This window comes from Aythya ferina (genome assembly GCF_964211825.1).
Source record: "Aythya ferina genome assembly, contig: HAP1_SCAFFOLD_29, whole genome shotgun sequence".
Lineage (NCBI taxonomy): Eukaryota > Metazoa > Chordata > Aves > Anseriformes > Anatidae > Aythya > Aythya ferina.
Window position 1 is genome coordinate 2,398,699 of NW_028181463.1, and position 20,095 is coordinate 2,418,793.

Here is a 20,095-nt window from a genome sequence, read left to right on the forward strand (position 1 = left end):
AAAAAAAATCTTCCTGTGGCTGTAGCTGTACCCATGAGCTTGGCTTCTTTTGGGAAATTGTCCCCCTCCAGCCACACAAACCTAAACTGAGTAATGTGAAAAGAGCTGCCCAGTCAATAGAGCAGGGAAAAATCCTACTTCCTGTGCTGTAGATGCAGAAGGCAAAAAGAATTGCATTGTGCCTGACACTACTCTGGGACGTGTCACCCAGGTCAGGCAACTTTACCTTAGTGCTGACAAGTCCATCACTAAACCACGCTCCCAAGCTCTACATCTACACCTTGGCTCTCCAGTTGTCAGGGAGTCTCAGTTAGCATGACGCTGCCTCAGGTGCGCCACCATGGTAGCCATTGGCACCTGCTGTTCTTCACCCCTCAGCAAACCCCCAACAGAAGGGTTCTGTGGAAGGCCAAGCAAGGTAGACAACTGTTTCATGTCCTTTGTCTCCAAGACAGCTCTGCCAAAGCCCCACCTTGGAACTTTGAAATTCCCTCTCCTGAAGCAGCCTATGTCGAGGACGCACGTAGCCTCCAGGCCAGTCCCAGTGGGGTGCTTTGGCCATTCCTTCCCAGTTAGACTCACTTCAGCCTCCAGTACAGTTAATTGTTGGGATCCCCCTGTCACTCCAGACATACAGGTGGACCTCTTTCTAGCTTGATGGCATTAGGGTACACTGTGCACTGGTGTCTAGTAGAGCCTGATACATTTTGTGGGTCTGATGTGCCAGGCCATAATAATAATTATATCTCTGTCTATAATAATAATAATAATAATAATAATAATAATAATAATAATGATGATGGTGATGGTGATGATGATGAAATATATAATAACAATTTATTGCTATTGTTGTTGTTATTATTTCCTTTGTGTCCTATTAATCTGCTTTTATATCAACTCATAAACTTTTACTTTTTTTTTTTTTTTTCTCCCTCTTCTCTCCTGCAGTCCATTGGATGAATATCTGTACAGTTCTGAGCTGCCTGCTGGGTCAAACCACAGCAAGGCTTTTTGGTGCCTAGCATGGAGCACAAAGGTTGAGATGACAGAGCTGACCACAGCGTTTTAAAAGTAAATTGTTATAAGCATTAGATCAGTTTAACAGTTGCTGATCACAGCATTGATATTTTTGATCTGGGGTCTGTGGTGCTTGTTTTCAGAATTGTGTTGTACAGCACATTACTAATTGTCATCCATGGCGTGCTCTTTATCAGTTCTGGGGGCTGGTTTAAGGTTACTGTTTTGCTGTATTGGATAATGCTGACTTATGACAGGATAAAATAATTGCTGCCTCCATACCTCAGGAACCATCTCTTCATCTCTTAGAAATTATTTAGAATTACACTCTTTTAAACTCTTTGCCTTTTCTCCTTGGGGAGTAAACCTATGCAGGGCGGGTGGAACTGGGATGGACAGTGGGGGATGCTTTTCACCACTTCTTCCCTCTCTCTTTCTCCTGCACCTCCCCCTTCTCCTCCATGACAGGCATATGGCCTGTCCAAAGTCACTCCAAACCCTGCAACAGGCCCTGCAGGCACTCCAGCACCTGAGGTGGGCCCAAAGTTAAATTGACACTCGTGACAGGCCCTATAGCTACTCCCAAACCTGCGATAGGCACTGCAGCCACTCCAACACATCCAGAAGGCCCTGCAGCCAGAACAACTCCAGCGATGGGCCCTGCAGCCACTCCAGCACCTGCAATGGGCCCCATGGCTGGGCCAGAGAACCAGCCTGTGCCAGTATCAGATGCCTATTTATGCAAGAGAAAACAATGGGTGTAATAGTCAGTTTTTCTTTAGAAAGGAAAGAAACTCAGGCACCCAGACAAGAAAGGAGGAGGAAGTAGAAGAGGCAGGTTTCTCCTAAGTTGGGCCATCATGGAAGCAGGATGACCAAGAAGAAGAGGTCATATAAGCATCAAAAACCATGTGATCCCTATCCCAGTGTAAGCTACGAGACATGGGAAAATATTTTAGCCATCATCTCGGTGAGCACATTGTCAGCTGGCTGCTCCAGTGCTGAGAGAAGGGGGCTAACAGTCTGGATTTAGAGGGCAGGGAAGCCAAGCAGCTGGGATCCTCCTGTACGTGAGGGGTGATTGAGAAAGCCAGTGGAAAAGGGCACAAGGAACTTAATCCTCTCAGGCCTGAAAGAAAGGTATCCCTTGAAGGAAGATCTTCTATGTCAACCAGGCAAGTGGACCACCATGCACAGGGGTATCGTGTACCTAAGGGAATTACCCATGCTGAAGGCGATTTGTAGAAACCTAGAAACTAACAGCTGTCCAAGGATCCAGATAAAGTCAAGTACACATGACCCATGTGACAGAAGTTTGTACAGAGCGCACCATAATCATATGCCAATTCGTTGGCAGTAATGACCAGGAAAGACCAAGAGGAACCCATGGTGGATGAATCGGCTAGCCAGCTATGGCATTACAAAGAAAGTCTCTCTTCTTCCCTACGAACCTGTGTCTCGTCTATGGAGAAACTGTCTGAGTAGGTCCAAGAACTACAAGAGAATACATCTTCCTCCCCACCTGTACGAACCAATACCTCAGCTCTCAGGTGCAAGTGTCCCTCTACTCAAGAAAGGTGATATCGTGGGTACATACCACGTGCAGCTCTGTGGTTTTAACTGTGTGATCGCGGAGAAGCCATGAGTAAATGGGATGGAAAATCTACCTCCATCCTAGAGGCATGGATACATGAAGCGCAAGGAAAAACATTCACAAAAAGGGGTTCTTCTGAGAAAATTGTTGCTCCTGTTTCTGGTGGGCAGTCCTCCAAACAGAGTAATGAATACTATGAGCGGGACTAGAGGGGTTCTACCTCCAACAGGGGGGAGGAAGGAGGCAACTGGGTGTATTGGACTTTGAGGATTACTCGCTTGGCACATCAGACCCAGAGCAGGTGTTAGGTTTTAAAGGACACCAATGCACAGTGTAGTGTAATGCCATCGAGCTAAAAGGGCCAGAACCCAATTGTATTTCTGGAATGATGGGAGAATCCCAGTAGTTAACTGTATTGGAGGCTGATGTGAGTCTAATGGGAGAGAGTGGCAAAAGCAACCCCTTGAGACTGGCCCAGAAGCTCTGTGCATCCTTAGTATAGAGTCCTTCAGGAAAGGGTACTCCAAAGATCCAAAGGCTTACCTTTAAACAGTTGTCTACCTTGCCCACTCTCTCACAGGACCCTTCTGCTGTGGACGTGCTGATGGTCAATGAGCAGCAGGTGCCAATCGCTACCACAACAGTGCACCTGAGGCAGTATTACACTAACAGAGACTCCCTGATTCCCCTGCATGACCTGGTTCATTGACTGGAGAGCCAAGGAGTGATCAGCAAGGCTCTCTCACCCTTTAATAGTCCCATATGGACAGTGCAAAATTCTAATGGGGAGTGGAAGATAATGGTGGACTTCTGTGGACTGAATGAAGTCCCACCACCGCTGATTTTGACATAAAACAAAGCAAGGTCAAAGGACCTACACAGGAGATCCTGAGGCAGGCTGGCCAGGTTCAGGGGGACCCCTGCTTGGGGATGGGCTGTGTATTGGTCAGTGTGTGGTGAGCAATTGCACTGTCATCGCATGATTTAATAAACTACATTATCATCATTATCAGCAGCAGCAGCAGCAACATCTCTTCCTTTCCTTTCCAATCAAACAATCCTTATCTCAACACATGAGCATTTCAGGGGTGAGGATGAGCTATGTGGTGCTGAGCTGTCTGCCAGGATAAAGCACAACATGCTTGACAACCACAGTACAACAGCACAAATGACACTTTCAAAAATCAGTCTCTGAAATCTACAGAGAGAAGCCTTCCTCTGAGACCAGGCCTGGCTCTGCAGGGGCAGTGTCTGTGTGCAGGGGTGCAGAGGAAAAGTCCCATCCCAGCAGCATGGCCAGGGAACACCAGCGCTTGGGGCATGCAGAGCTGCTCTCTTGCCACTGCCGCCCTGTCCTGCGGAGCCCTGCTGGTGGGGTCAGGCCTGGCTGCTCCTGCAGCTTGGTGCCAGTGCTGCTGTGGGGCCGAGCTGGGACTGCAGGCAGGGACAGGCAGTGGGCACGGCAGTGGCACAGCTGGCCTCCACTGCAGCACTTCCCTCCTAAGGGGGGATCTCCTCCGAGGTGGACTGAGCAGAGCTCAAGTGCTCAATCTGGCGTGAGCAAGCAGAGGAGGGATCTGCAGCCCCAGGGCACAGAGCAGCCCCAGCAAAGGAGCATGGTGAGTGATTCCTTGCAGCCCTGGGGCAATGGCAGTGACCCCATGAGCTGGGTCTGTCTCCCAGCCTGCCCAGCACAGCCCTGCAGAGTGCCCCCATGCTCTGGGCACCACAGCCCCCTCGCTCTGCAGAGCAGCACCACCAGCTGGGGCTGGGGCTGCAAGGATGTTTCCCGTGAGTGTCTTGTAAGCTGGCTTCAGGCACACGACTTCTGGATGTGAGCGTGATCTTCACTGTGCACAAGGAGCTGACAGACCGCCAACAGGCATGGGGCTGGAACATTGCCTACAAGATCCCTCCTGCCCTAGCACCTCACAGGACCGGCACGGAACTGGCTCCTGAGTGTCAGAGAGGCTGGGAGCCCAGCAGGTGTGCCATGAGGTTGGAGGATCACAACCAGATCACTTCTACCTGGGCAGGTCCTGGCCCAAAAAGGGGGTGTTTTGTAGGTGTGGCATTATAAGCTCAGTGGTGTATCAGAAGCACTAAGTCCAGCAGGAAGCTAATGGCTGTTAAATGGCCTGTGAGGTGACTGCTTTCTGAAGTAGCTGACAGGTCACCCTTGACTCCTGGCTGGGATCTGTGCCTTTAGGCTCACATCTGCCAGTGTCCATGGTAGGGCAGCAGAAGGCACTTGCTGTGCATGTAGTTTCTGAGATCGGCTCTTTCTAAGTACCTGCTAGGCCCCATAGAGGAAGAGGTCTTGGATAGGGGTTGTCATGTCAGAGGTGTCAGCTTTTGCCTGAAGTCATCCTTTAGGACTGCTTTCAGTTTTCTATACAGAGGGGGCCACTGCCTCCAAGACGCTTGTGGCAAACTGAACCGTGCATGTGGGTTTGGAAGAAGATAGCCTGGGTACACAGAAGCCATTCTGTATCCAAAAGTTGGAGGCAGGAAACAAAATTTTGGGGTAGTACAAGAACTGCTGGGCATATTGTGCAGGGTTCACCTACAGCCTTTGTGTTCTTCACCATCCTGACTTAGGTGCCATGTCAGTCTCTGGAAAGGAGTAGCCAACAGATATGAGACAGATACTCTGAGATCATGAAATCCATCAGCTTGTGGGCCACAAGGAGGAGATGGGTGGGGATGATCAGAGGAGCTCAGCTCTGCCTCAGGATCTCCTGCCCCAGCAGCAGGAATGTGACTGTGGCAGGGACTGTGAGGTCACTTGTGTCTGGAGGTGGCAGGTCACCCTTGCCTTCTCCCTGGGAGCTGCACTTTTGGGCTGACAGCTGGCAGTGGCCCTGCTAGGCCAGCACAAGGCACCTGCTTGGCATGCTGACTGGGGGATCCCCTCTGCCTACACCCCCAGAGGACCCAGGCAGAAAGAAGGCCCCTATATGGGTTGTCCTGTCCCTTCTGCTTGAGTCCATGAGTGGGCAGCAGCAGGCACAAGGCTTGGCTGTGTCTAGCCAAGAAGCTGTAAGGCCAGCAGCAGGCCCATGGCTTGGAAGCTGCTGCTGAGGTGACTTGTGTCTGGTTGGCTGAGAGGCCGCAAGGAGCCTGCTGAGTTGGGATGCCTAATTCAGGAGTGGTTTCCACCCTGATGTAGCTTTCTTTGGTAGTAGGAAAGAGCAGGAGAAAAAAAAAAATGACACAGACTGCAGCATGGAAGTTACGCACTGGCCACGAGGAGGAAAAAATGTCCCTCAAAGGGTTGTGCTGTGGTGCCAGAGGTCAACCAAAGAGTGTCTGTGATCAGACCATGGCTTTGTGTTTCAAGGAACAGCTGGTGAGGGTTGATGAGACATTGGTGAAATGACTGAAATGCCGGGATGAGAGCAAGGGGGTGAACAGAGATGGGTGTCTGCAGATTTCAAGGAAAGAAAAAGAAATGTTGGATAGCATAGCAAAGCCTGCAGAGGAGAAGGCAGAGGGTGCTGGCAAGAATGCAGGGCCCCAAAAACCCTGACATTGTTGTCCCCTTGGCTAGAGCTTATGAGGAGAGATGTTTATTACGGTGGGGCCTCATCGATTCCTTGCAACCCTGTGCAGAGGCTGGCAGGTGTCATACCAGTGTTCTTCTCATGACATCACACTGCCCACCACATCCCACAGATCCCCAGGAAGAGCCCTGAGGCAGATGTAGGGGTGCAGGATCTCCCCTCCCACTTCCAGGGGTCAGGCCTTGGCCCCTGTGCTTCAAGAAAAGCAACCGAGAGTTTTCTCAGCACAGTGCTTTGCCTGTCTGTAATGATGACCTCCAGTTATCTACCCTAACATGTCCCTGGGGAGGCTTTGCAATTTTCAAAAAAACAAAGCTCAAGTTCTTTATTTTGTTGCCTCCAGTAATGTTTATATTCCCAAAAGGATGGCTAAGTACACGATGTATTTTAAAATGACTAAAAGGAAATTAAAAAAAATAGTGTTTATATAAATCCGTATCATATTCATTCAATGATAAATTATGAGGGTCTTGCTAAGGAAACCATTAGACAGACTGCTGAGAGATGGGTGAGCTTGAACTCACTGAAACTCAAAGCAGCAACTGGGTTGGTGAGAGAGGTCTGAATGATTAAAGAGTAAGGGGAAGGCAAACCAGGAGAACAATAGGAAGTGCATGGGTCCAGACTGGCAGCTGGTAAAAGGAGACATTCAGCATGTTCTGTGTAATCAAGATGAGTTTTGTGCCTGGAAGATGAAGGAGGGAGCACACCATGATAGAAAAGTGAGGACAATGCAAGTACAGGTGAACACCAGTATTTCTTCTCCTGCGATGAATATGCATCCTGAAAAATCACACTTCTTCATGATAGAAATTACACTTCATGTGAGACATTTTACGGAAGGGATAGAATCTTTTGAGCTGATGAGTTGTTGTTTTATTAATTAAGTACTAAATAAATTAATGGGTAATTACTGTGTGTCCTGGCACTGCAGAGCTCCCACCAGCCTATGCATCCTTTGGCTTAACTTTACCGTGACGATCCACTCACTGCCCACCCAACACAAGGCACACAGTGTCCCAGGAGAACCCTTAGGATATTCTGGTGGCTCGCAATACCTCCTTGATGCCACCAGTCCTGTCACTTGTCAATCCCAAGAAGCTGCTTCTTGACAGGTCAGGGTCTCCAGGGGCAATGGGCATCCACCAGTGACGACTCAGTCCTGACTCCCTCACCCAGCACCCCATGTCCTCATGCCCCTGTGTCCAGGTGGTACCCAAGTACAAGACCGAGGCCTTGAGCCTGGTATTCCCTGATTGTCTTCTTCACTCCAGATTGGGAAGAAGACCCCTGAGCACTGAGCAACTTCATTTTATAAACAAGATGCCACAACAGAGGCCAGGTGTCATTTAGGGATAAACACATTCAGAGAAAGCCTCTGGGTCACAGATGACGTGGTGAAAACTAACACAAAACGTAACATTCAGAATGCTAAGAATTGCATTATAAAAAAAAAATATTTAAAATATTAACAGAGAAAAATAATTTAAAAAAATATTATATCATCTTCCCAAATATCCTTTTATTTCTGTTAGGATTATTATCAATGATAGTGTTATGATAGCACTAGTAAAGATAAAAATGAAATAACATAATATGAATCAAAATTCCACATTATTAGAAATACATCTTCTGAACACATTACTGATGCTTAAGAAGCATGTATTGAAACAGTTTCCTCACTGCATCCTTCACCTCTTGGTTTCTCATGCTGTAGATGAGGGGGTTCAGTGCTGGAGGCACCACTGAGTACAGAAGTGCGACCACCAGATCCAAGGATGGTGAGGAAATGGAGGGTGGCTTCAGGTAGGCAAATATGGCAGTGCTAACAAAGAGGGAGACAACGGTCAGGTGAGGGAGGCACATGGAAAAGGCTTTGTGTCGTCCCTGCTCAGAGGGCATCCTCAGCACTGCCCTGAAGATCTGCACATAGGACAGCACAATGAAAACAAAACATCCAAAAAATAAAGAAACAGTAAACACAAGTGCCCTAACTTCCCTGAGGTAGGCATCTGAGCAGGAGAGCTTGAGGATGTGGGGGATTTCACAGAAGAACTGGTCCACAGCATTGCCTTGGCAGAGGGGCAGGGAAAATGTGTTGGCCGTGTGCAGGAGAGCATTGAGAAAGCCACTGCCCCAGGCAGCTGCTGCCATCTGGGCACAAGCTCTGCTGCCCAGGAGGCTCCCGTAGTGCAGGGGCTTGCAGATGGCAACGTAGCGGTCGTAGGCCATGACGGTGAGAAGGGAATAATCTGCTCCAGCTAAGAAGACAAAAAAGAAGACCTGAGCAGCACAGCCTTGATAGGAGATGGCCCTGGTGTTCCAGAGGGCATTGGCCATGGCTTTGGGTAGAGTGGTGGAGATGGATCCGAGGTCAAGGAGGGCGAGGTTGAGGAGGAAGAAGTACATGGGGGTGTGGAGGCGGTGGTGGCAGGCTATGGCTGTGAGGATGAGGCCGTTGCCCAGGAGGGCAGCCAGGTAGATGCCCAGGAGGAGCACGAAGTGCAGGAGCTGCAGCTCACGCGTGTCTGCGAATGCCAGCAGGAGGAACTCACTCCCAGAGCTGATGTTGGGCATATGCTTGTTCTGGGCATGGGGTCCTGCCGAAGGAACAGAAAGATGGTGATTATTAACATTAGAATTATCTAAGGAAAAGGATTTCAATTTCTCATTTAAGCCTCCCAACATGCTTGCTCACTTCCATGAAGATATTTGGCAGATCCCTTTCTTGCAGTTGGATTGATGCTGCCTTAGGCTGTGCTTTGGAGCAGAGGACTCTGCTTTAGGCAATGCAGGAGTCAATACTGTCCTACACCAATAGGTAAATAACATAGGAAGACTTGTATCTTTTCTTCTAGCTTAGCCATTACTCCTGTGGAGAATCTCTAAGGCAGAAATCCTGTACATTTCTTTCTTATTGCATGTGAAATACTGTGGATCCTGTGGATCCTCTCCATGGATTCAGTTGATCTGTGCTGCAGGAAAACTGAACTCAGAAGTTCACCTGAGAATAACTTGGACACTGCTGAGAGCAGAGCAATCCAAGCTCAAAGTGTCCATCTCCAGACCCCCCACTCTGTCCCCATACTCCCATACTCCCTTTCCCCCAAGCACACCGAGGGCTCACCCCACAGGCATGTGAAACCCCCATCCCCAGCCAGCCTGGGAACAAGAACAGCAGCAGCATGGCCAGCTGGAGAAGCCAGGAGGAATGCCAGCGTGCTGCTGCCAGGGGAGGCAAGGCCAGGGAGGGACAGATGGACACTCAGCTGACCCTCCTGTGCTGCAGCTCTGCCTGCAGAGGAGGCAGCTCCTGCTGGGGACACCAGGGCAGAGGTTGTGCTGGTGGGAGAGGAGAGCAGGGGGTGTCCCAGGGAAGGTGCCTGCCCTGCAGGGGGTGGCAGGGAGGTGCCTGAGCCCTCCCTAACACAACATTTCTGGCAGCAGCTCCCTCTCACTGCCTGCCCATGTCCCTGCTACCTGCCCATATCCTTGCCAGGAGCCAGATTAGCGTCAGCTCAGTAAAAACCTGAGGAGTCCACAAACATGACATTGGTCCAATCTTTAACCTGAGGTGGCTGAAGGCACTTTATGAAGTTCATTTCTGACATATGGATCTCTCAGTGCAATGCTCCAGGAGTCTCAGTCTCCTACACAATGCTGACAACAAATTACCTTGAAACCTACCTGCACTCCACTACCATAAGCTCAAAACACAGACTATAGAAAAAATCTTACCCTTCAGGTAACCCCAGTTTTAGCCTTCCTCTCTAAATGTCCAACCATAGATGCCATTCTCTAAAGCATCTTCCACTCCTTTCTGGAGAAACAGAGAGACCCACCCTGACAGATGCTATCAGCCATCAGATGTGCCAGCTGTAGAAGACCCCTCTGGCAACCCCACCTGCAGTGCCCTGCTGCCAGAGCCTCACGGTGTCAAGAGCCTGCAGATGTGTCCTGCCACACGCTGCCCTCTGTTGTTGTGCTCCTCAGTGCCTCCAAGCCCTCTCTCCTTCTCTCCTCTCTGCATGCCAGCTGCGGTCAGAGCCCCCAGCCCTGCTGCGCTGTGCAGAGGAGCTGCTCCTGGGCACAGCTGTCTCTGCACCACGGCCCTCTTGCCAGGAGCTCTCTCTGTCCCATGAGCCTGGCCCAGCTCAGCAGCACAGCACCAGCCCAAGGCACCGCAATCACCCCTCTGGGGGCTTTGCTGATGAGCCCATGAACCTCAGGCACTCAGAGACAATTGAAGACATGTCTCCAGAAGTCCAAGTCAGAGGCAAGTTTCCTGCAGTGTCCCCCTGAGGGCCAGCACTCACACAGCCTCCCTTGGAGCTCGTTAGAGCAGAACCCTGGAGGCAGTGAGGACAAGGAGACAAAGGCAATGTGAAGAGGACATTGATGTGTAGGAAAACTGGATGTGTGTCACCAAGTACAAGGGCCAGGCCTCGACTCCAAGTGCTTCAGAAGGGAGATCCTTTCCTTTACAGGTTGCTCAGGGCTCTTTGTGGGGCAGTAGGAGATGGGGATGTGCATGGCCAAGTGCAGGAGAACGGTACGACCCCTGCCTGCTTCATGGGTGGGGGCGAGGAGGTAATGAGGCCCTGGTGCTTTAAAGATCAACTGTCCCCTCAAAGGCCTCAGCGGCAGAGACAACAGCCATAGCCATGGGCACAAAGATCAGGGTTCTGCTGGGACTCTCAGTCTTGTCACAGCCCTTAATCCTTTCCACAGCAGCCTTTCCTAATCACAGAATTTCTAGGTTGGAAGAGACCTCAAGATCATCGAGTCCAACCTCTGACTTAACGCTAGCAGTCCCCACTAAACCATATCCCTAAGCTCTACATCTAAACGTCTTTTGAAGACTTCCAGGGATGGTGACTCCACCACTTCCCTGGGCAGCCTGTTCCAATGCCTAACAACCCTCTCAGTAAAGAAGTTCTTCCTAACATCTAACCTAAAACTCCCCTGGCTCAACTTAAGCCCATTCCCCCTCGTCCTGTCACCAGGCACGTGGGAGAACAGACCAACCCCCACCTCGCTACAGCCTCCTTTGAGGTACCTGTATAGAGCGATAAGGTCACCCCTGAGCCTCCTTTTCTCCAGGCTGAACAAGCCCAGCTCCCTCAGCCGCTCCTCGTAGGACTTGTTCTCCAGGCCCCTCACCAGCTTCGTCACCCTTCCCTGGACCCGCTCAAGCACCTCGATGTCCTTCTTGTAGTGAGGGGCCCAAAACTGAACACAGTACTCGAGGTACGGCCTCACCAGAGCTGGGTACAGGGGGACGATCACCTCCCTAGCCCTGCTGGTCACACTGTTTCTTATGCAAACCAGGATGCCGTTGGCCTTCTTGGCCACCTGAGCACACTGCTGGCCCATATTCAGCCGACTATCCACCATCACTCCCAGGTCCTTCTCTGCCTGGCAGCTCTCCAACCACTCATCTCCCAGCCTGTAGCTCTGCTTGGGGTTATTGCGCCCCAGGTGTAGGACCCGGCACTTGGCCTTGTTAAACTTCATGCAGTTGACCTCAGCCCATCGGTGCAGCCTATCCAGATCCTCCTGCAGAGCCTTCCTGCCCTCAAGCAGATCGACACACATCGAGCTTGGTGTCATCTGCAAACTTAGTGAGGGTGCACTCAATGCCCTTGTCCAGATCATCGATGAAGATATTAAAGAGGACCGGCCCCAGCACCGAGCCCTGGGGGACGCCACTAGTGACTGGCCTCCAACTGGACTTGACTCAATTTACCACGACTCTTTGGGCCTGGCTATCCAGCCAGTTTCTAACCCAAAGAAGCGTGTGCCAGTCCAAGTCAAGAGAGTCCAAGTCCAATACAAAACAAATAATTACATATCTAAACCTCCACACCTCTGCTCTGCAGTTGGGTGAACTAGGAGCAAATCGGGGGAAATCTCTTTGATATGAGCAGTAAAGTTAATCTGAGACTACCCCATTTTCCTACCATGTTCCTACCATGTTACTACCATGCTACTCCCTCTGGCTGTAGTACGGAAATGATTCTTCCATTGCCACAGAGGAGTCCCCTGCTCCCAAAGGCACTCTCAGGCAGAATCAATGAAAGAGAGCTTCAAAATATCTTCCTGGAAATGGAAAAACTTTTGTTGATTTTAAATGAGAATATGGAAAGGGTTTTCCTCAGTTATGTCTGTGGTACCCAATCACTGCCTTTCTCTTCCTTGTACAGGACCTCATGACCAGAAATAACAGATGTCCAAAGTCAGCTCCATTTCTGAGTTCCTCCTGCTGGCATTCGCAGACACGCGCGAGCTGCAGCTCCTGCACTTCACGCTCTTTCTGGGCATCTACCTGGCTGCCCTCCTGGGCAACGGCCTCATCCTCAGCGCCGTAGCCTGCCACCACCGCCTCCACACCCCCATGTACTTCTTCCTCCTCAACCTCGCCCTCCTCGATGTGGGATCCATCTCCACCACTCTACCCAAAGTAATGGCCAATGCCCTCTGGGACACCAGGGCCATCTCCTAACAAGGATGTGCTGCACAGATCTTTTTCTTTCTCTTCTTCATTTCAGTAAGGTATTATAACCTTACTATCATGGCCTACGACCGCTACATTGCCATCTGCAAGCCCCTGCACTACGGGAGCCTCCTGGGCAGCAGAGCTTGTGCCCAGATGGCAGCAGCTGCCTGGGGCAGTGGCTTTCTCAATGCTGTCCTGCTCACGGCCAACACATTTTCCCTGCCCTTCTGCCAAGGCATTGTTGTGGACCAGTTCTTCTGTGAAATCCCCCGACATCCTCAAGCCCTCCTGCTCAAATGCCTACTTCAGAGAAGTTGTGGCACTTGTGTTTAATATTTCTTTAGCCTTCGGTTGTTTTGTTTTCATTGTGGTGTCCTATGTGCAGATCTTCAGGGCAGTGCTGAGGATGCCCTCTGAGCAGGGCAGGCACAAAGCCTTTTCCACTTGCCTCCCTCACCTGGCCATGGTCTCCCTGTTTGTCAGCACTGCCATATTTGCCTACCTGAAGCCACCCTTCATTTCCTCTCCATCCTTGGACCTGGTGGTCGCACTTCTGTACTCGGTGGTGCCTCCAGCACTGAACCCCCTCATCTACAGCATGAGGAACCAAGAGGTGAAGGATGCAATGAGGAAACTTGTTCAATACATGCTTCTTAAGCATCAGTGATGTGTTCAGAAGATATATTTCTGATAATATGCAATTTTGATTCATATTATATCACATCATTTTTATCATTACTAGTGTTATCAAAACATTATCATTAATAATAATCATAAAAGAAATAAAATGCTATTTGGGAAAATGATTCAATATTTTAAAAATTATTTTTTTCTGTTATTATTTTAAAAATATTTTATTTTGTTTTTAATAATGTAATTCTTAGCATTCTGAATGTTACATTTTGTGTTTGCTTTGACCATATCATCTAACATACATAGAGAACCAGGCTTCCTTGGTAGATAAAGAGAATAAAGATACCATCAGAAATTCATTGCTCTCAGTATCCCTCTCTTCCCATCTCCTCTGGAGCTGGGGCAGCTGCCTCAGCAACCAGGAGTGGCTCGGGGCCAAGAGCCCAGCTGCCACTTATTGTATTTGGATTCGACCTTGTGTATCTAGGTGACAGTCCTGTCGTCTCTATAGCAGGGCCACCACAAAGCCTTTTCCACATGTCCCCCGCACCTGGCCATGGTGTCCGTCTCCCTCAGACCTGTCATGGTTGCCTGCCTGAAGCTCCCTCCATCTCCTCCCCATCCCTGGACCTGGTGGTGGCAGTTCTGTACTCAGTAGTGCTTCCAGCAGAGCACATCCTCATCTGTAGCATGAGGAGCCAGGAGCTCAAGGATGCCTTGTGGAAATTACTGACTAGATGTTTCTTGGATGCAAGAAATTTCTGATCTGCTTCTGCACGTGACTTGCAATGTCAATAATTGGAGGAAGAGCCAGTATACCTGTTAGTCTTTCTTTCTTTCTTTCTTTCTTTCTTTCTTTCTTTCTTTCTTTCTTTCTTTCTTTCTTTCTTTCTTTCTTTCTTTCTTTCTTTCTTTCTTTCTTTCTATTTATTTTTGTTGTGGTTGTGTTTGTGCATATTCTTATTACATTAATTCAGCTAATGAGCACACATTAAAATGATATGGATGTACCTGTTGAATATAGCTTATAGACTCTATGCATGTGAAGCCATGCTCTCTGTGAATTTAACCTTAATGGAGTTAAAATTCAACTGCTATTTTGTCTGACATCTCTCCTCTTAGATCAGGCCTGCCTCTGCAGGGGCAGTGCCTGTGCTCACGGGTGCAGAGGAAAAGAGTCCCATCCCAGCAGCACGGCCAGGGAGCACCAGCGCTTGGGACATGCAGAGCTGCTCTCTTGCCACTGCTGCCCTCTCCTGCTGAGCCCTGCTGGTGGGGTCAGGCCCAGCTGCTCCTGGAGCTTGGTGCCAGTGCTGCTGTGGGGCTGTGCTGGGACTGCAGGCAGGGACAGGCAGTGGGCACGGCAATGGCACAGCTGGCCTCCACTGCAGCACTTCCCTCCTAAGGGGGGATCTCCTCCAAGGTGGACTGAGCAGAGCTCAAGAGCTCAGTCTGGTGTGAGCAGGCAGAGGAGAGCTCAGCAGCCCCACGGCACAAAAAAGCCCCAGCAAAGGAGCCTGGCGAGTGATTCCTTGCAGCCCTGGGGCAATGGCAGTGACCCCATGAGCTGGGTCTGCCTCCCAGCCTGCCCAGCACACCTCTGCTTAGTGCCCCCGTGACCCAGGCACCACAGCCCCCTCGCTCTGCAGAGCAGCACCTCCAGCTGGTGCTGGCACTGGGGCTGGGGCTTGGAGGGTGCTTCCCCTGAGTGTCTGCTAGGCCAGTTTCAGGCTTCTGGATATAAGCGTGATCTTCACTGTGCACAAGGAGCTGGGAGACTGCCAACAAGCATGGGGCTGGAACATTGCCTGCAAGGTCCCTCCTGCCCTAACACCTCACAGGACTGGCACAGAACTGGCTCCTGTGTGTCAGAGAGGCTGGGAGCCCAGCAGGTGTGCCATGAGCTTGGAGGATCACAACCAGATCACTTCCACCTGGGCAGGTCCTGGCCCAAAAACGGGGTGTTTTGTAGGTGTGGTATTATAAGCTCAGTGGTGCATCAGAAGCACTAAGTCCAGCAGGAAGCTAATGGCTCTTAAATGGCCTGTGAGGTGACTGCTTTTTGAAGTAGCTGACAGGTCACCCTTGACTCCTGGCTGGGATCTGTGCCTTTAGGCTCACATCTGCCAGTGTCCATGGTAGGGCAGCAGAAGGCACTTGCTGTGCATGTAGTTTCTGAGATCGGCTCCTTCTAAGTACCTGCTAGGCCCCATAGTGGAAGAGGTCTTGGATAGGGGTTGTCATGTCAGAGGTGTCAGCTTTTGCCTGAAGTCATCCTTTAGGGCTGCTTTCAGTTTTCTATACAGAGGGGGCCACTGCCTCCAAGACGCTTGGGGCAAACTGAACCATGCATGAGGGTTTGGAAAAAGATAGCCTGGGTGCACAGAAGCCATTCCGTATCCAGAAGTTGGAGGCAGGGAACAAAATTTTGAGGTGGTACAAGAGCTGCTGGGCACATTGTGCAGGGTTCACCTACAGCTTTGGGTTATTTTCCATCCTGACTTAGGTGCCATGTCAGTCTCAAGAAAGGAGTAGCCAACAGATATGAGACAGATACTCTGAGATCATGAAAACCATCAGAAAGCTGCCCCTAAGAAAATGACTGATATGGGGAAGTCAGGAGAAGCCTGGCCAGGAGAGATGTGAGATTTGAGGGAGGAAAGAGGAGATTGGCCAGCAGAAATTAATGATTTCGGTGATGTTAGAACATTCAGGCAATGTTGATTCTGCTGGAACTGTGACTTAAAACACATATTTTAACCAGTGACATTAACTCCAAAACATAAATGCTAGTCCACGCTCTGACAGGAATCCACTATTCTTATGCCTGACCTCAAAGTATCCCTTGAAGCCAAAACTCAGCCCATAGCCCCCTTCCCTTATCTTTACTCTCTTGTTCACTCTGATCTGATCAGCTTGTGGGCCACAAGGAGGAGATGGGTGGGAATGCTCTGAGGAGCTCAGCTCTGCCTCAACATCTCCTGCCCCAGCAGCAGGAATGTGACTGTGGCAGGGACTGTGAGGTCACTTCTGTCTCTGCACTTGATAGGGCAGCAGCAGGAACGTGTCACGGAAAAGGATTTGGAAGTCATTTAACTCTGATTTGCTGACAGGTCATCCTTGGATTCTCCCTGAGATCTGCACTTTTGAGCTGACATCTGGCAGTGGCCCTGCTAGGCCAGCAGAAGGCACCTGCTTGGCATGCTGACTGGGGGATCCCCTCTGCCTCCAGACCTAGGAGGACCCAGGCAGAAAGAAGGCCCCATATGGGTTGTCCTGTCCCTTCTGCTTGAGTCCATGAGTGGGCATCAGGAGGCACAAGGCTTGGCTGTGTCTAGCCAAGAAGCTACAAGCCCAGCAGCAGGCCCCTGGCTTGGAAGCTGCTGCTGAGGTGACTTGTGTCTGCTTGGCTCGATGCAAGAAGGCTGACAGGTTGGGATGCCTACTTCAGGAGTAGTTTCCACTCTGGTGGAGCTTTCTTTGGTAGTAGGAAAGAGCAGGAGAGAAAAAAGTGCCACAAAGTGTTCCATGGAAGGCTGGCACTTGTCACAAGGAGGGAGGAATGTCCCTGAAAGGGTCATTCTGTGGTGCCAGAGGTCACCCTCTGATCAGACCATAGCTTTGTGCTACAAGGAACAGCTGGTGAGGGCTGATGAGGCATCAGAGAAAGAAAGGGATGAGACCAAGGTTGTGGAAAGAGATGGGTGTCTGCAGACTTCAAGAAAATAGGGCAATGTTTGGGACAGCTTTGGAAAGCCTGCAGAGGAGAAGGCAGAGGGTGCTGTTAAGAAGGGAAGGACCTAACAGCCGTGAAGGTTTTGTCCCCTTGGCTAGAGCTTACAATGTGATATGTTATATTCATTGTGATGGGGCCTATTAGATTCTTTTCAGCTCTGTGCAGCAGCTCAGAGGTTTCACGCCACTGTTCTTCGCACAGCATCACAGTGCCCACCACAGCCCACAGACCCCAGCAAGAGCCTTGAGGCAGACGTGGGGTGCAGGATCTCCTGTTCCAGCGCCTGGGGCCAACCCTTGGCCCTTCTGCATCACCAAAACCAACCAAGACTTTTCTCAGCACAGTGCTTTGCCTGTCTGCAATCATGGCCTCCAATTATCTTCCCTAACAAGTCCCTGGGGAGGCTTTGTTAGGAACAGCCCTCAGTGGGCCCATTAATACTCCAAGTCACTTCAACTTGTCCTTCTGACTTTACTTGCTCAAGCGGTTGCATCACTCTCTTCCAAGTACCTGAGCTTCATAGACTCAGCACCAAAATACACCATGGAACTCGTTAAAATGCAGAAATTCCTAACATCTCCTCCATAGTTTTCTTCAAGGTTTCACGCCTTTTGCAGCTAATAGCAGAATTTGTATGACGTAGTTAAGGGAAAAGATTTCACAGAGAACATAATAAAAATATTTTCTTGCTTCAAAGGCTGAATTTTGTTGCATTTCAGTTGGAGCATCATTCTCCTATTTCTATTCATCCAGGGTGACTTCTTTGGAGAACTCCATCGGGAGGAAGAGCAGAGTGTGCTGGTCTGACACTTCCACTGCCAGTAGCGGTCTTTGTCCCTGTAACTGCAGCCCAGCCCAGCACATGAAACCCTTTCTGAGACAAGTCACGGGTTCATTAGGAAACAATTAAAGTAATAAATAAAATAAAATAAAATAAAATAAAATAAAATAAAATAAAATAAAATAAATAAAATAAAATAAAATAAAATAAAATAAAATAAAATAAAATAAAATAAAATAAAATAAAATAAAATAAAATAAAATAAAATTTGATATGACTATTGGGATCTGAGAAATTGTAAATGAATCTTAGTAGACAACTGGACATCCATGGACTATCTTGGGTCATCTGAGGAAAACTGAGGGTGAGAAATAAAGAAAATATACCATTATTGGATGTAGCTGTACCTACGAGCTTGGCCGCTTTTGGGAAATCATCCCCTTCCAGACACAGAAACCTAAACTGAGTAATGTGAAAAGAGCTGCCCAGTCAATAGAGTAGGGCAAAATCCTACTTGCTGTGCTATAGATGCAGAAAGCAAAAAGAATTGCATTGTGCCTGACACTACTCTGGGACGTGTCACCCAGGTCAGGCAACTTTACCTTAGTGCTGACACGGCCATCATTAAATCATGCTCCCAAGCTCTACATCTACACCTTGGCTCTCCAGTCGATGACCCAGCTCATGGATGGCAATCAGGGAGTCTCGGTTAGCGCGACACTGCCTCAGGTGCGCCACCATGGTAGCCATTGGCACCTGCTGTTCTTCAAACCTCAGCAAACCCCCAACAGAAGGGTTCTGTGGAAGGCCAAGAAAGGTAGACAACTGTTCCATGTCCTTTGTCTCCAAGACAGCTCTGCCAAAGCCCTACCAGTGGTGCCCTCTTGAAACGCTGAAGTTCCCTCTTCTGATGCAGTCTAAGCCGAGGATGCACATAGCCTCTGAGCCAGTCCCATTGGGGTGTGTGATATATGGAGTAATATTTGTGTCAAGAAGATGGTTGATATGAAGAAGGGGTCAAGTGGGGGTGTGGCCATCGGGGTTGGCAAGCCCCATGGTTGATGATACCTTCAGACTCTTAAGGATGAGGCCATCAGCAATGTAAAAGAGTTTAGAGGGAACATAGAAGGGTGAGGACCTGTAACCCCGGTCATGCAACTTTACCTCAGTACTGACAAGTCCATCACTAAACCACGCTACCAAGCTCTAAATTGACATCATGTCAGATGTTCATGTGTGCAGGCAGACAGTTCAGCCTTTGTGTGATTGTGCGCTCTCTGACAAGACAGCAGCATCAGGAGCTGCAGGAAAGTTTGGATAATACAGGAGTAACCAGCTGCATTGAATTGCAGCACAGAGTCACAGAAGGTTAGGCGATGGAAGGCTGCCAGGTTCCACCTTTTCTGTGCTTCCTTCTCATGCATGCTGTCAGTTTGTCTGGAGCTGTGTACTAAATGTTATGGGGCTGTACGGGGACGAATATAGAAGGGCCAAAGCCCATCTGGAGCTCAATCCATCCGTTACTGTGAAAGACAATAAAAAATATTTATACAAATACTTCAGATAAAGAAGGATTAAGGAGAATCATCATCCTTTATTGGATGTGAGGGAAACATTGTGACAATAGGAGAGGTAAAGACAGAGGTACTTAATGCCTTCTTTGCCTCAGTTTCTAGTAGGAAGACCAGTTGTTCCCCTGGTACTCATCCCCCTGAGTAGGATGAGAGAGCAGGATGAAGCCTACATCATCTATGAGGAAATGGTTAGAGATCTGCTACTCCACGAAGATATACACACATCTATGGGGCCAGATGGGATCCACCTGTCACTACTGAGGGAGCTGGCAGAACCATTTCCCAAGCTGCTTTCCATCGTTGATCAGCAGTCCTGGCTATTAGGGGAGGTCCCAGTCGATTGGCAACTAGCAAATTTGACAGCCATCTACAAGAAAGGCCAGAAGGACAATTCAGGGAACTGCAGGCCTGTAGGTCTGACCTCAGTGACGGGGAAGTTCATGGAGCAGATTGTCTTGACTACCATCATGGAACAGTTCCAGGACCACCAGGTAATCAGGCCCAGTCAGAAGTTATTTATCAAAGGCAGGTCCTGCTTGACGAATGTGATATCGTTCTATGACAAGGTGATGCACTCAGTAGATAAGGGAAAGGCTGTGGATGTGGTCCACCTGGAATGCAGTAAGGCTTTTGACACCATTTCCCACAACATTCTCCCGAAGAAGCTGGCTGCTCAAGGTTTAGAGCTTCTTTGG

The 20,095-nt window shown here is 49.4% G+C and overlaps 1 protein-coding gene and 1 pseudogene across 2 annotated transcripts; one reads left to right on the forward strand and one right to left on the reverse strand.

The window, feature by feature from the left end:
* Positions 1 to 7,818: 7,818 nt before the first annotated feature.
* Positions 7,819 to 8,754, reverse strand: LOC311428127 (olfactory receptor 14J1-like; the record flags this gene model as incomplete). Its single annotated transcript, XM_084539679.1, has 1 exon — positions 7,819 to 8,754. One exon carries the CDS (start codon positions 8,752 to 8,754, stop codon positions 7,819 to 7,821), a length of 936 nt encoding a protein of 311 aa, XP_084395805.1.
* Positions 8,755 to 12,406: 3,652 nt separating this feature from the next.
* Positions 12,407 to 13,343, forward strand: LOC311428128 (olfactory receptor 14C36-like; annotated as a pseudogene). The gene has a single exon. The product of its transcript is annotated as an olfactory receptor 14C36-like (transcript).
* Positions 13,344 to 20,095: the final 6,752 nt, after the last annotated feature.